At 36.7% G+C, this 13,677-nt stretch overlaps 1 protein-coding gene across 1 annotated transcript in view; it reads left to right on the top strand.

Moving 5' to 3' along the window:
- TTC39C (tetratricopeptide repeat domain 39C) overlaps positions 1-13,677 on the top strand; it is a 107,005-nt gene that overhangs the window by 48,371 nt on the left and 44,957 nt on the right. Inside the window, exons 5-6 of the mRNA XM_044666556.1 lie at positions 3,866-4,214; positions 7,398-7,566. Of these exons, the coding sequence (XP_044522491.1) occupies positions 3,866-4,214; positions 7,398-7,566 (518 nt within the window). The remainder of the gene's footprint in view (positions 1-3,865; positions 4,215-7,397; positions 7,567-13,677) is intronic.

Below are 13,677 nucleotides of genomic sequence, written 5' to 3'. Positions count from 1 at the left end.
GCCCAGGAATTGATATCATTGTTATTAATAATGCCTGTGGTAGTAGTAATCTACCTCTTCACTAGTGGAGATGTACTACCTGTCCATCCTTCTTACCCCCTACCCCCATTGCCATAAAAATCTACTTTTGGGAAATGTTAGTGTATTTTGGCACGTTCATTTTACATTTAAACCATCTACCCATTACCATAAAGGGGTGACAGGGTCAGTGATCCTTTTGTGGGGACAGGGACCCAATCCTGCTTCCTTGCTAGCCTGGACCTTGACTTTATTCCAACTGAGCAGATTGTCTATGGTTTTCTGTTTGTGCCAATTAGCCCTTTCACTGGCACAGAGCTTTCAGGAGCTGCCTGCCTGATGGATAGTATGTGACATTTCAGAGGGGCATCTCATCGTTAAGTCATCTCATCATGAAGAGAGGAGAACAGAATGTGTATGGTGGGGAGGTGGCAGGCTGTTGCCTTCCTCTCGCTGCTGTTGCTGCGTTGTGAGTATGACATCACTGACTGCATTGCTGCAGAGGACTAGCCTTACGAGTTTTACCCCAGGAACTGCAGTATTATTGAATATGCAGTGCCAACTGAGACTGGTCCGAAGTTCCCTTAGCCTCCATCTAGTTCAGCTTTGCCGTGTTTAGAATTTGATGAAATTATAATTATGGGAACAATGTGGTGAATTTACCTTAGCCCCAAATTGTATTTGGGCCCTCCTATAAGAATAAAATATTCCCTAAGTGAAAAAAAATTATTTTGAATTTCATTGCATCCAGTTCTTTGTCTTAAATTGCTTAAACTTACATTTAAGGTTCTATTTACCTTCCTCCAGTTGAGAATTGTAAAATTTGTGGAGTTTTATTATTTTTAATGTGTTTTCAAGTAACAATTATGATTTCAGATTCTGTAAGAGGCTATATTTGTTTCATTTTTATTTTAAAGTGGACTTAAGAGAGCTTTATGAAATTTGTTCAATGGTGAGGTTTGCTGTTATTTTGAGGCTAGGATAATATTCCTACTGCTTCCACTCTTGTCCAGGTTCACATTACTTCCAGGCAGAATTATTTTAGCAACCTCCTATCTGATCTCTTTTTGAGCTCTTTCTATTCTATCTTGCATACTGCTGTGAAATTAATTGTCCATAAACATTATTTTTGTTATGTGCTTCTTCTGCATTCTGCTATTTCCTACTGTATCAAGAACCCACTTTTCTGCCTAGCTTTCAGAATCCTCTATACTCTGGATGTACCCTTTCCCTAATCTAATTTTGCATTGTTGTTGTTCTTGCATTCAGTCATGACCCCGTGGACCATAGTCATCCATGGGGTTTTCTTGGCAAGGATACTGGGATGGTTTGCCATTTCCTTCTCCAGTGGCATGTTTTTGTACTACTTTCCAAACTGTACCCTCTGTGCACCTGAGAGCACACTGTTAGCTTGATAACATCATTTATTGGTTCCACGAAAACATGATGTTAAAGAAAATAACATTACAGAGAGGCAGTTGGTTTTATCAGAATGCTGATAAGCTGTGGTGCTCTCCAGGCTGCTTTCTGGACTTTCTCCACTCTGCTCCAAATATCCCAGAAGCCTCACTTCAGCCTTGGGAAGGCATCCTCAGGTATCTCCTCTAGAACTTCCAATGAGATAATATTTGTAAAACCCTTCCCTTTGTCCCTGTCACATAGTAGGGGCTTAATAAATACTAATTCCTCTCCTTTTTCTTTTCCATTTAAGGGAAGCACCCAGGCCAACCATGACTCCTTCCTCTCCAGGTTTCCTCTCTGACTTCTACCTGTCTCCTCACGAGGCACCTAGGTGTCCTTTGCTTTTCAGCTTGAGTTTAGATTTTAGATGTTCACTTTCCCCGTTAGGATGGAGGCACCTCAAGGACAGAGCCTGGCCTTCTTTCAGCTGGTATCTGTATCCTCAGCTCTTAGCACTGTTTAGGACACAAGCAAGCACTTAATGCTTGCACAGGAACTGGAACTCTTGATAGAGAGTCAGAACCTGGGAAGGCCCAGGAACCTAAAACTGTCAGGACAGTTTAGGTAGGAGGTGATTATGTCATTGTGTTTTTGCAAAATGACATTGGTTGGGGTGGCGGCATGGGCATGCCAGTACTGGCAATTTTAGCAAAATGTAATTAGCAATTAATTATTTACTGTTTTGCATTGTTCATTTTTATTATTATTTACATTTGTTTCTTTCCAGTTATAAGCTCTTTGAGGGTACAAAACTGTCTTTAATGACCACAGTGCTGAATGCAGTTTGTATAACAGGTAGTCAGCTGATAGTTGATGAGAAATTAGGGTTTCAGAAATTCTCAGGATCAAGAATTTTTTTGTAACCCATTCTTTCATATTTTCAAGCATGACTTTTATTTTTAGATTTGTTTCTTATTTGTTAACCTTTTGCCACATTTTAATTAATCATCTCTCTCACCTATATGTACGTGTGACAATGCTGAGATCTACATTCTTCAGGTTGCAGAAGTGATTCATTATTTTGGCCATACCTACAGTGTTTTCATTAAGAAGAAAAAATCATAATCTAATGTTTTGTAGGCCCATTTATGTGTTTTCCTTCTTTCTTCTGGCACACAGTAGTGGTAAAAGAGGATTAGAAGGGCAGCTAAGTGGCTCAGTGATTAGAGCATCAGGCCTGGAGATGGGAGGTCCTGGGTTCAAATTTGTATAACTGGGCAAGTCACTTAACCCCAGTTGCCTCATGCTTACTGCTCTTCTGCCTTAGTACCAATTCTTTATTGAAACCAGAAGGTCAGGGTTAACAAAACAAAACAAAACAGACTTAGAATCAAGAGACCTACATTTGAGGCTCAGCTCTATGTAATTATGAACAATGACTGAAACTTAGTTTTCCTCACCTACAAAATGGGCATAGTAGTACTTGTATTACCTTATTGTGAGCAAAGTACGTTGTGAAACTTAAAATGATGAATAGATGTGAGATGGATTTTTGAGGGTGGGAATTGGTAAGTTTTATTCTAATAACACTTTCATTCAATAGTAGCCAATAACTTTTAGATTGGATATTCTGTTATATCGACAGGAAACATGAGAATTATTGGTCAGTGAATTGATATCTGAATAAAATACAAGCCCAGGTCTCTCACTCACCCTCAGTAACCTGGAGTCTTTTTTTTTTAACCCTTATCTTCTGTTTTAGAATCAATACTGTGTATTGCTTCCAAAGCAGAATAGTGGTAAGGGCTAGGCAATAGGGGTTAAGTGACTTGCCCAGAGTCACATAGCTAGGAAGTTTCTGGGGTCAGATTTGAACCCAGGATCTCCCATCTCTGGGCCTGAACTCTCCATACACCAAGCCACCTCATTGGCCCTTGCTGGTTTTTTTGATGCCTTCTTCGTGATCCTACAGTTTTAACCTACATTCTGATAAAGTAAAGTCTTAGCAAAAAATAGTGGGAGAGCTTTGAAAATAGCAGCTATTCATGTCCAGCAGGAGAATGGCTTATTCTAGGCACCCTCTCGTCACTAGACAGCCTTCCTGGATGGGAGCTCCATGTGTGATGTACGTAGAGAGAATAGGGCTGTGTGGAAAGTCATTAATATTGTGGACTAAAAAAAATCCAACTGAAGAAAACATTTGCCAATAGTTCAAGCAAGCACGTATAGAATTGTGACTGTTTTAATATGTAAAATGAAAAATGTAGATTGTCTTCTTATCTTGGTATCTGTGCTGTTTCCTCTTAAAAATTGGCCTGAAGTCTTATCTTGGCTGTAAATATGCAAAACTGAACATTCTCCTAACTGCTCTTATATTCAGAATGTGATCATTCATGCGTTAAAAGAGCCTGTTTTTTCCTGACCTTTTTCTCTTTTTTTTCCTCAGCATACATAAAAGGTGGTTGGATCCTCAGAAAAGCCTGGAAAATCTACAACAAGTGTTACCTAGATATTAACGCCCTACAGGAAGTCTATCAGAAGAAGCTGACTGAAGAACCTTCTGATGCTGCAAACGATAACCACGTTCCTGCAGAAGGGCTATCCGAGGAATCCCTCAATAGACTGAAAGGGGCCGTTAGCTTTGGATATGGACTTTTTCATCTTTGTATATCCATGGTGCCCCCAAACCTCCTCAAAATCATCAACCTGCTGGGTTTTCCTGGAGACCGCCTGCAGGGCCTCGCGTCCTTGATGTATGCAAGTGAAAGTAAGGACATGAAGGCTCCTTTAGCTACGTGAGTAGCTATATTGCAATGCTTTGGTAGATAATGTAGTGTTGAAAGTAAGTAAACTTCAATCAAAGATGAGACTTTAAAGGAAACATCAGGTAAAACAACCAGTTCTTTGGCACAATTTGATGTTCCTCACATCATTGGGAACTTTTATTCTGTAGGAGTATGTCATGTAGAATTCTGATAGTCAGACCTTAGTTCTCTTAAAATTCTAATAAAAATGAAAATGTATTTTAGTCTGGTTAAATGAAGGAATCATGTAAATCAGAGAGATAGAGCCAGAAAGGTGCCCCCCCGAGGCCATTGAGAACAACCTTTCACTTTACAATTTCAAATGCTTTTTGGAGATGGTGTGATTGTGAGATTATCTTCCCTGATTTGAGTTTGGAATTATGAAAGCTCATTATACATTTTTATGTGATCCCAAGAATTCTGTTCTTACAGAGACTTTAAATATTTGGAAATCTAGTTTGTGGCCCATTAGTCAGTGAGCTGGTGTCATAAGTACAATTGACGTTTTACACATCAGTCAGAGCCAGTCGTGTTATTTTGTTCTCTCTGTGTACCAATTGGAAACAAAAGTTCTGGAACGGGTGGGCAGAAAAGCCTCTTCCAAGCTGGCTAGAACAAAGGCTTAGGCAAGGCTCTGACTTCCATGGTCGTCCCCAGTGAAATCATGGAAGGCTGTCTTTGGGAACCCAACTGTCCATTGGCGTTAAATAATGATGCAAGAACTTCTGCCTGAAGTTACACCTTACCCCTACCTGTCAGATCCCTCATACGAGTGGATGCTTTCAAAGGAGACCTCTGTGAACTGTTGACATAAGCCCAGAGCCCGGCACCTAGTAAGTGCTTAGATGCTTGCTGGCTGGCTAACATGCAAGGGACTTTGCTCTCTAACTCAAGATTCATATTTATTTACACAGTACAGTGGGTAGAGCTGGCCCTGAAAGCCCAGAAGATCTAGGTTCAAGGCTTGCCTTGGTCTCTGTGACTTTCCAGGTCCTATGTTTCAGGGCGTTACAGACTGACACAGGGTTCAGACTCGGTAACTCTCTCACACTGTAAGTGTAAGAAGGGGCTGACCTGCTACATTGGTGGAGGGAGTTTCCTCACCAGGGAATTCCCTATGCCAGCGAAATCACAGGTCCAGTCCCCATCCCCATTCCATTACAATTTTGAAAAGCATCCTTCAGTACGGTCCTGTGAAAATAACAGAGACGATGGTCCTTGATTCCAGAATTTGAGTTGGAAGGAACCTCAGCAGTCTTCTAGCGCTGCTCATTCCTGTGGATTTGCTGCTGTCATTTGCTCTACAAGTGCTTATGTCGCCTCTGCCAGGGAGGAGGAACCCACCGCCCCAGAGGCAGCCCTGTCCACTTTTGGACACTTTTAACGGTTAAGGTTTTGCTGACATCAGAGTTAACGCCTACCACTGAAACTTGGATCCCTTGCCTCTGGGTCTTCCCTCCAAACTTAGGGAAGTGTGTGACCCCTTTTCTGCTTCACAGCCTCTGAGAGGAGATGCTTTAAATAGAGCTCTCACATCCCTGAGACCTTATCTTCTCTAGGGTAACATTCCCACTTCTTTCTCCTGATCCTTATGGCCCTTCCAACATCCTGCTCTCCTCTTTCTCCAACTTGACAATGTCCTTCCTTAACTAGAATGCCCAAAATAGAGCTCAGCGTTCCAAATGTGAACTGATGAGGGCAGATCATGCTGATACCTTCTTATTCCTGGAAGCTTTTGCGGGTCAAAATTGCATTTGCACTTTTTTTTTTTACTGGCCTCATTATTCATGTGGATCCCATTAATTTCAAAGTTTTCATTTAATGAATTAATCTTAGTCCTTTGTGTTGATTGAATAAAGAAGCTAATGGTATAAAAACAGATGCTGGGAAATACTTTTCTTAAGAGAATAGACTTTGTAAACCTTCTAGAATTTTGTGGAAAGTGTTTGGACTTGAAGTGAGACCTGAGCCTAAGACCCAGCCCCTCCACTGAACTAGCTGAAGGACCAGTAACCTCTGTGTGCCTCAGTTTCCCCATTGTTTCAATGGGGATACTAATACTTGCATTACTTATGTCACACTATTGTTGTGAGGAAAGTATTGTTATACATTGTAAAGTGCTAGAGAATTGTGACCAATTACTGGGCATGTTTATGTACCTACAATTGTCATGGCAGTTATTCTTCATTTTATCTATTCATTCAAGCAGGTATCTTGTTAGATTATGTTAAGTACATCCTTACAAGCAATAAAATAACAGTTCTTTTAACCTTCTATAATTATATTGGTTTTATTAGTCTCAGAGTGATTTTACTAAATTTATAAAAACTGATTATATTGTGATCGTTCCAACCTTTAATGAGGTAAAATTTATGCTTAAGTTTTAGAATAGTGTGGGAAAGGATCTTTTTTCTGATCATTTTTGCTATTTAATCCAGTCCATTATAATTTAAGACTTTAGCTTGTTATTTTCAGTTATTAATGTCAAGTTATGAAGTTTATATCCCTAACCTTTATGAGTTACATCTATGACTGTCTATATCAAAGCCTATCTGTTTATTACACAACACAACTATCTATTTTGATGAAGACAAATAAAATTCCTACTGGGAAAAGTGGAAAGAATATGGTAATTCACGTATTTTAAAGGGGCTGAAAGTACATAGGATCTTAGATTTGGAGTTGGAATGTATCTCAGAGGTCATCTAGTCTAGCTGCCACATTGTACAAATGTGGAGACTGAGGCCTCTAGTGAAGGATTAATGTTTTTAATTTGTGCACTTATTTCTTTACATTTTACACTGCACTTTTGTTTGCATTCATTGCACAAGTAAATAATTGTTTGAATTTTGACTGGTTGTTTGCTTGACTTGACTCTCTAGCTATCATTTTTAAATGATCCAAGAAATGGAAATGTTTTTATAATTGTAAAGAGCAGGATGCTTTTTATCTTGCATTTAACTTTTTAATTAGCATTTTCAAGAGTTTTGACATAGTTAAAATATACTAAAAGAGAGTCTTTTTTTATTTCAAGAGGCTATACAAGTCCACATCTGTGTCAGAACTGAGTTTAATGAAAGATATTTGGGGGATGCAGGACATGTGCCCTTTAAAATAAAAATGAAAAAGACCAGTAAACTTTGTATTTAACTTCACTGTCCTGATTTTCTTTAGATTAGCTCTACTGTGGTATCACACTGTAGTTCGTCCTTTCTTTGCCTTGGATGGCAGCGATAACAAGGCAGGCTTGGATGAAGCCAAGGAGATTCTTCTGAAGAAAGAAGCGGCTTATCCAAATTCTTCCCTGTTCATGTTCTTCAAAGGACGAATACAGAGATTAGAGGTACAATATATCTGATTTTTTAAAAGAAAATTATTCATCATGTCATACTAATTTCAGTAAGTATATTACAAAATAATGTCAATTTGAATTATATGCATTTTGTTGAAATTCTACAGAATATTCTTTTTATCTTAATAGGCAAGTTTTCAGATAATATTCCAAAATAAACCAGAAGTATCATGGACAGGAGTCTCAGAAGGAACAGCTTGTATTTTTGTCCTCTTGTGGCATTATTGCCACTAAAGAAAATGTCAGGAATATTCAGTTATTTCTTTTTTAGTTGAAGGAAGGATGATACAAAATAAAAGTATTTATTTTAAGCTAGTGAGCGAGAGAAAATTTGTTGTTTTGCAGTCACGTCTCAAAATTTCCTCATCCATTCAATTAACAGATATTTCTTGAGCATCCATTCTGTATCAGGAATTATGTCAGATCTAGAGATATAGACCAAGAGTGAAACAATTACTCCTCTCAAGAAGCTTGCATTCTCTCTAGGTCCCCCAGCTCCAGGTCCAAGGATGTATCATGCCCACACAGTCAAATTCCTACTTCCTACATCAAAAGTTGCCTTAGATCTAAGCACAGTATGCATTTTAAAACTCTCTTTAGATGTTTGCTAGAACTTCTTTAAGGGCCTCCTCTCATTCTCCTACCTTTTTCCTTAACCATGCCCTGATGGTAAATGCTGCTGGTTGTAGCAAGCCTTTTGCTTCTTGATAATTTGGAAAAATGACAAATACTATTTTTGAAGTTGGAAACATAATAAAAATCATAGAATCTAAATGCAGGTGGCTACTGATATAGCAAATGTGGCCTGATCCGCAATGCAGTTAAGGAATGGAGAGGTTTAACATCAACTACCTTTTATCCATCAGATTAATTTGCCATTCTAAAGACCAGTAAAGATTTTTAGCCAGCTCTAGACTTTCATGAGAACTGGGATGATTCACTAGGTACTTAGTGCTTCATTTCACCTTCATATTAGTTACTTAATATGTAAGGCCCCCCTAATACTGCTTTTCCTTTAGGGGAAAATCATTCTATTAACTACATGCATTCCCTACTTAATACATTTTTGTACCTTCATGAATTCTACATTAGGAAAGATAATTTAAAGTGGCACTTAGTTCTATATGACACTAAATAAAAGAATTATTTTCATAGCATCATTATTTGTAATTGCAAAAAAATATGGAAGCAGCCTAAATGTTCAGCGGTGAGAAAGTGATTCCATTTAATGGAATAATATAATGCCATTAAAACAGACAAGTATGAGGAATATTAGGAAATATGGATAGTTTTTATAAAATAAGACAAGGAGAAAAAGTAGACTTCAAAGAAGAGAGTTCATACTGATTATGACCTTATCAGAGAAAAAAAATGTCTGAATAAAGGGACAAAAAATTCTGCTCAGAACTTAACTGAAAAATTAGAACAATTTATCATTTGAATTTTATTTACTTAAATGTAAATTGGTGCAAAGTTTAATCTATCGAACATATTTATTAGTTTATAAAATATTTTTAAAAAACTAAGCGTGCCAATAAGCAGACTGAGTAAAATTAGTCGCTAAGCATTGATTAAGTTCCTACTATGTGCCAGGCACTGGGCTGAGCACTGAGAATACAAGGAATGGCAAAAGACAGTCCCTGATCTTGAGGAGTCCACAGTCCAGTGGATAAAACAACACACACATGGAAATATGTGCAAAGGAGAAATAACTTCACTATGTCTCATCTCAAGTACTAGCTTGGATTATCACCAACCTATTTGATTTGTGGTTTGGGCCATTGGCCAAAGACCATTACTATAAGGTTCAATTATATTCAAATAGATCTATGATCTTATTAATGGGAGTATTCCCTTCTGTTGTAACCCATCACTGGATATATGAGACTCGGGGCCATAACTTCATCCCAGGACATCTCTCCAAATTGCCAAATGCTTTCCTTGCCTTCTCTTGCCATTGCAAGGATCCCCAAAAGCAGGTGTGCTATCCATCTGTATTCCTTGTTTTCTACAAAACTTGCCCATCTTTCTTTGTTAAATATACATGATGAATATACAAAAATGACTTAATTTATACCACTTATTCTTTACGATTTCTTGTTTGTAATATGATGTTCCCTACTCACATTTGGCATGGCCTTTTGATGATCTTTAATTTTGGTTCTTCAGAGACTAGTATTTGATCATTTACTGCCATGCAGATATCCTGGGAAGTAGGTTAATATTAAGTGATTTTCTTGAGAGAGAGAAGTTTGGCATATAAAAAGATTTTTCTGTTTCCAACAGGCAATCCATGTTTTATTTATTCTTACTTATACTGATAAACAAGCCCTATAGGTTGTCCATTCAACTTCATTGCATCATCTGGACAATAGACTTTCTATGTGTACCTGATTTTACTTGTGTGAATGTTTAGACCAAATTCCTAAGATTATGGATCTCTTTTAGGATGTGTTCCAGGTTATGATGCAAATATCTGCGAAAAGGTGTGTCTAGAAGATCTAATTATCTATGAAAAATCCTTTGATTTAGACTGTACTGGATCTTCTTCTAACATTGCTTAACACTTTCATTGCAAACCAATTCTTGAATTTTTTTCCTTGGCAGTGGAAATCAGAATCTAGGATTGATTGATCTTTATTTACCTCCTCTCTTTCATGAACAATATCAAAAAACTAGCCAGAATTTCAGCCAACCAATTTTTCATAATTCTTTCCTCTAGAGTTTAGAGTTTCTGTGTATTATTATAACTTGGAAGTGTTTCGGCTCTTAAGTGCCTTTCAAGGTATTTTCTAAAATCTAGCTTCCCTCAGGGTACATTATATATGAGAAAAGAAATTTTTAAATGATTCAGCCGTTGTATCTTGAGAACTATTTCAGAGACCAGAGTTGGTCTAGTAGATAGTAATTTCCTTTTTAGACTATAAGTTCTGAGAAGATTCTTTAAAAAGGCAATCTTTTTAAAACAAAAGCAAAAACTGGCAATAGTTACCCCATATAAGTAGGACTTTGATAAATGTTAATGATTGTTGTGTGAAAGTTAAAATAATATTCTATATAGTAACATGGTTGAGAAATACTATGTAGATAAGCATTTTTTCAAAAGAATTCTCTTTTTTAAACCTAGCTAACTAAATTTTTAGAATATATATATGCAATATTATATTGACTAGGAAAGAACTCTATATTTATGTTATATCTATCTTAATTCATGTTATTAATATTTTCTTGAAAGCTATTAAAGAGCTATGAAGAATAAACATTTATGCTTTGAGAGGTTTTCCTTCAGTTTCTCCTTTACAGTTACAATCAAATAATTTTGATGTGACATTTCCTTTCTAAGCCACTTAATTTGGTTGTAAATTTAGTTCCAACTGTAGGCATTGTTCTTTAAAACAAAATGAGTTTTTCTACCCCAGTTAGTTTCTTTCAGCACCTCGGAGAATGGCTAACAAACAAGGATACCTTGTTATTGATATGGTCCTGTAAATAAAACATCACTATTGAACTAATAGCTGTGGCTGAGTTATAAAATCAAGGCTAATTAGAGATATTTGAGGGTTCTCTAATAGTTATAATCTGACACATTTTCATACTTACTGGACTTGTGTCCTATATAATTAAATTAGTACATCATTCCCTTACTTATGTTATTTGCCAAATAATAGAAATCAGCATGGGGCATTCATGGGTTGCATTGGACTCACATTAAAGAATGGTTAGTTATTCAAAGATCCAAAATTATCTGGTTATGAAGGATTTCACAGAATGTGAATTCCCAGTGACATGGTTCTCAAATGTGTGTGTATACATATATGTGTATATATGTAATACCTACTCCAATAAACATTTATTAAGCACCTACTATGTATCAGGAATTGTGCTAAGAGCTGGAAATATAATTAATAAAAAGAAAGATGGTCCCTGACCTTAAGGAGCTTATACTCTAAAGGGGGGAGAAAATATACAAAAAGGGGCAGGAAATTGGGGGGGCAGGATACCAGGGGGTAGTTGGCATAGGGGCATCTTTTTCTTTGGAGTTGAATCCAATTAAGAGTAGCAGATGCAAAGTGGAGTGAGCCAAGAATCCAGTTTCTGCCCTCTATGAAGGAAGGAATTGGGAAGAGCTTAGTGTTTTGCCCTCTAGCCCTCAAATGAAAGAGGAGAGGAGACCAAGGGGAGGTAGTGACAGTTAAGGCTTGAGTTAGCAGGTGATGAGTATTGAAGTGATGAGCTTATCCTGGGAGGGGCATCTTATTCTGTGTGGTTGAAAGCAATATATGTATACTTTTTTTTACCTTCTGTCTGAGAATTAATACAGTGTATTGGTTCCAAGGCAGAAGAGCAGTAAGGGCTAGACAATGGGGTTAAGTGACTTGACCAGGGTCACCCAGCTAGGAAGTGTCTGAGGTCAGATTTGAACCCAGGACCTCCCATCTCTACACCTCCTCTTAATCCACTAAGCCACCTTGCCGCTCCATTTGTATACATTTACTATTTATGTCTTTATATAGCACATAGACTTAGGTGATGTGTGTTAGATGTTTTTTGTCCAATATATGATAACTATTTTGTATATAAATCAGAAAAACTAAACCTGTACCTGTGTTAAAGGTGGCCTAAATCAAGAAAAACACATATTTAAGAATATCTCATATATAGACATCTGAATATTGTAAAGATATGTTCAGCTTTTAGAAAAGACAATTAAGGAAAGATGACCCTATAGAACTCAACTTAAGAGGTTCTTTTTCACCTTTTGTGTTTTCTTCATAAGGACTTTGTTAGATAACTTTGTTACCTAAGTATTCTATTATAGTTCATTGAATACTTGGAAGGCTAAGGCACAGAGAAGCTTTCAGCTCAACAGTTATTCCTATTGAAATTCATATCAAAATGAAGATAAAATATTGTCAAAATCTTAAGTGGATGGGAAAAAGTATGGCCTTATTTAATCAGAATTTCAGGAGCACATTTTTCTATGTAAAGTGAAGTGTAGCCACAGAATCAACTCTTGATCATGATATTTTTTATCCTTGCCTTGGTAAGTCTGATTTTTTTGTAGACAGCTGACTCAGAAATGATTCAACAACCACAATAAATCATTTCCTACTCGTTAAAGTAAAATCATTTTTATATTTTGATATGTCATTTGGTGCCTTCTATGTTGAGCACCTTTTAATTCTTTTCTCATCAAATGTATTCATGCTGTAAAGGTGTAAGGCTTTTGTATAGTCTAGAAGTCTTTGCTATCTCTCATTTCTTACTCCTGAACTATATTTTCCAACATACGTTTTTCCGTCATCATTTATGCCTGCCTTTGAATTAAAGTGACTCATAATCTAAGTAAGTGAAGCCTTAATTTCAAGGCTTCTAATATTTAGTACTTTGCAGAAATTCTTTATATATTCATCCTTTGCAACAGATTCTGACACATAAATTGCAGGGTTTTTTCATGGTCTTTTTGCAAATGTCATGACCACTGCAAAATGAGAAGACTCAATAATGATATTAAATTATGTCTTGCCTTTGAATGCATAGTAAAATCAACTCTTCCAGTTTCTTTGCGGCTCCAAGGAGAACCTGTGAAAATCTTTCCATTTAACTGCTCTCTTCTAGCTCTAAATGTATGAGCTTATGAGTTTCCATCTTTTATTTAGTTCCATGAATTCCTTAGCATAACCATTTCATGTTTTATTTCTTTAGATCTGGTAGCTGTTCATTCAGTGACTTCTTTCAAGAAATTGTGTTTCTTTTTCCTTCTCTGTTACCTTCCCAGGATTATCTAGTGATTCAGTTTCTCTACATTATTTTAAAAATTGTATTAGCATTAATTTCTGTTTTGCTTATCTTTAATTTTGGTTGGCTTTTGTTTTTATGTGTGGTATATAAGCTGTTTCTCTTGCTTATGGGGTTTCTTTCTGTTATTTTTTTGGTGCAGTATTTTAGGAGCTTGACTCCCTTCAATCTAATTACTCCAGCATCTTACATTAGTCTTTTCTCCCAATGTTGTTGTGCAGTTCAAACAAAATAATAGATAGGATGTGTAAATTATGAAGTGCTATAAAATATAAGTAATTGTTATAGTAGTAGTTGTTGTGG

This window comes from Gracilinanus agilis, chromosome 1 (assembly GCF_016433145.1).
Source record: "Gracilinanus agilis isolate LMUSP501 chromosome 1, AgileGrace, whole genome shotgun sequence".
Classification (NCBI taxonomy): Eukaryota; Metazoa; Chordata; class Mammalia; order Didelphimorphia; family Didelphidae; genus Gracilinanus; species Gracilinanus agilis.
This window is presented reverse-complemented; position numbering and strand designations above follow the sequence as displayed.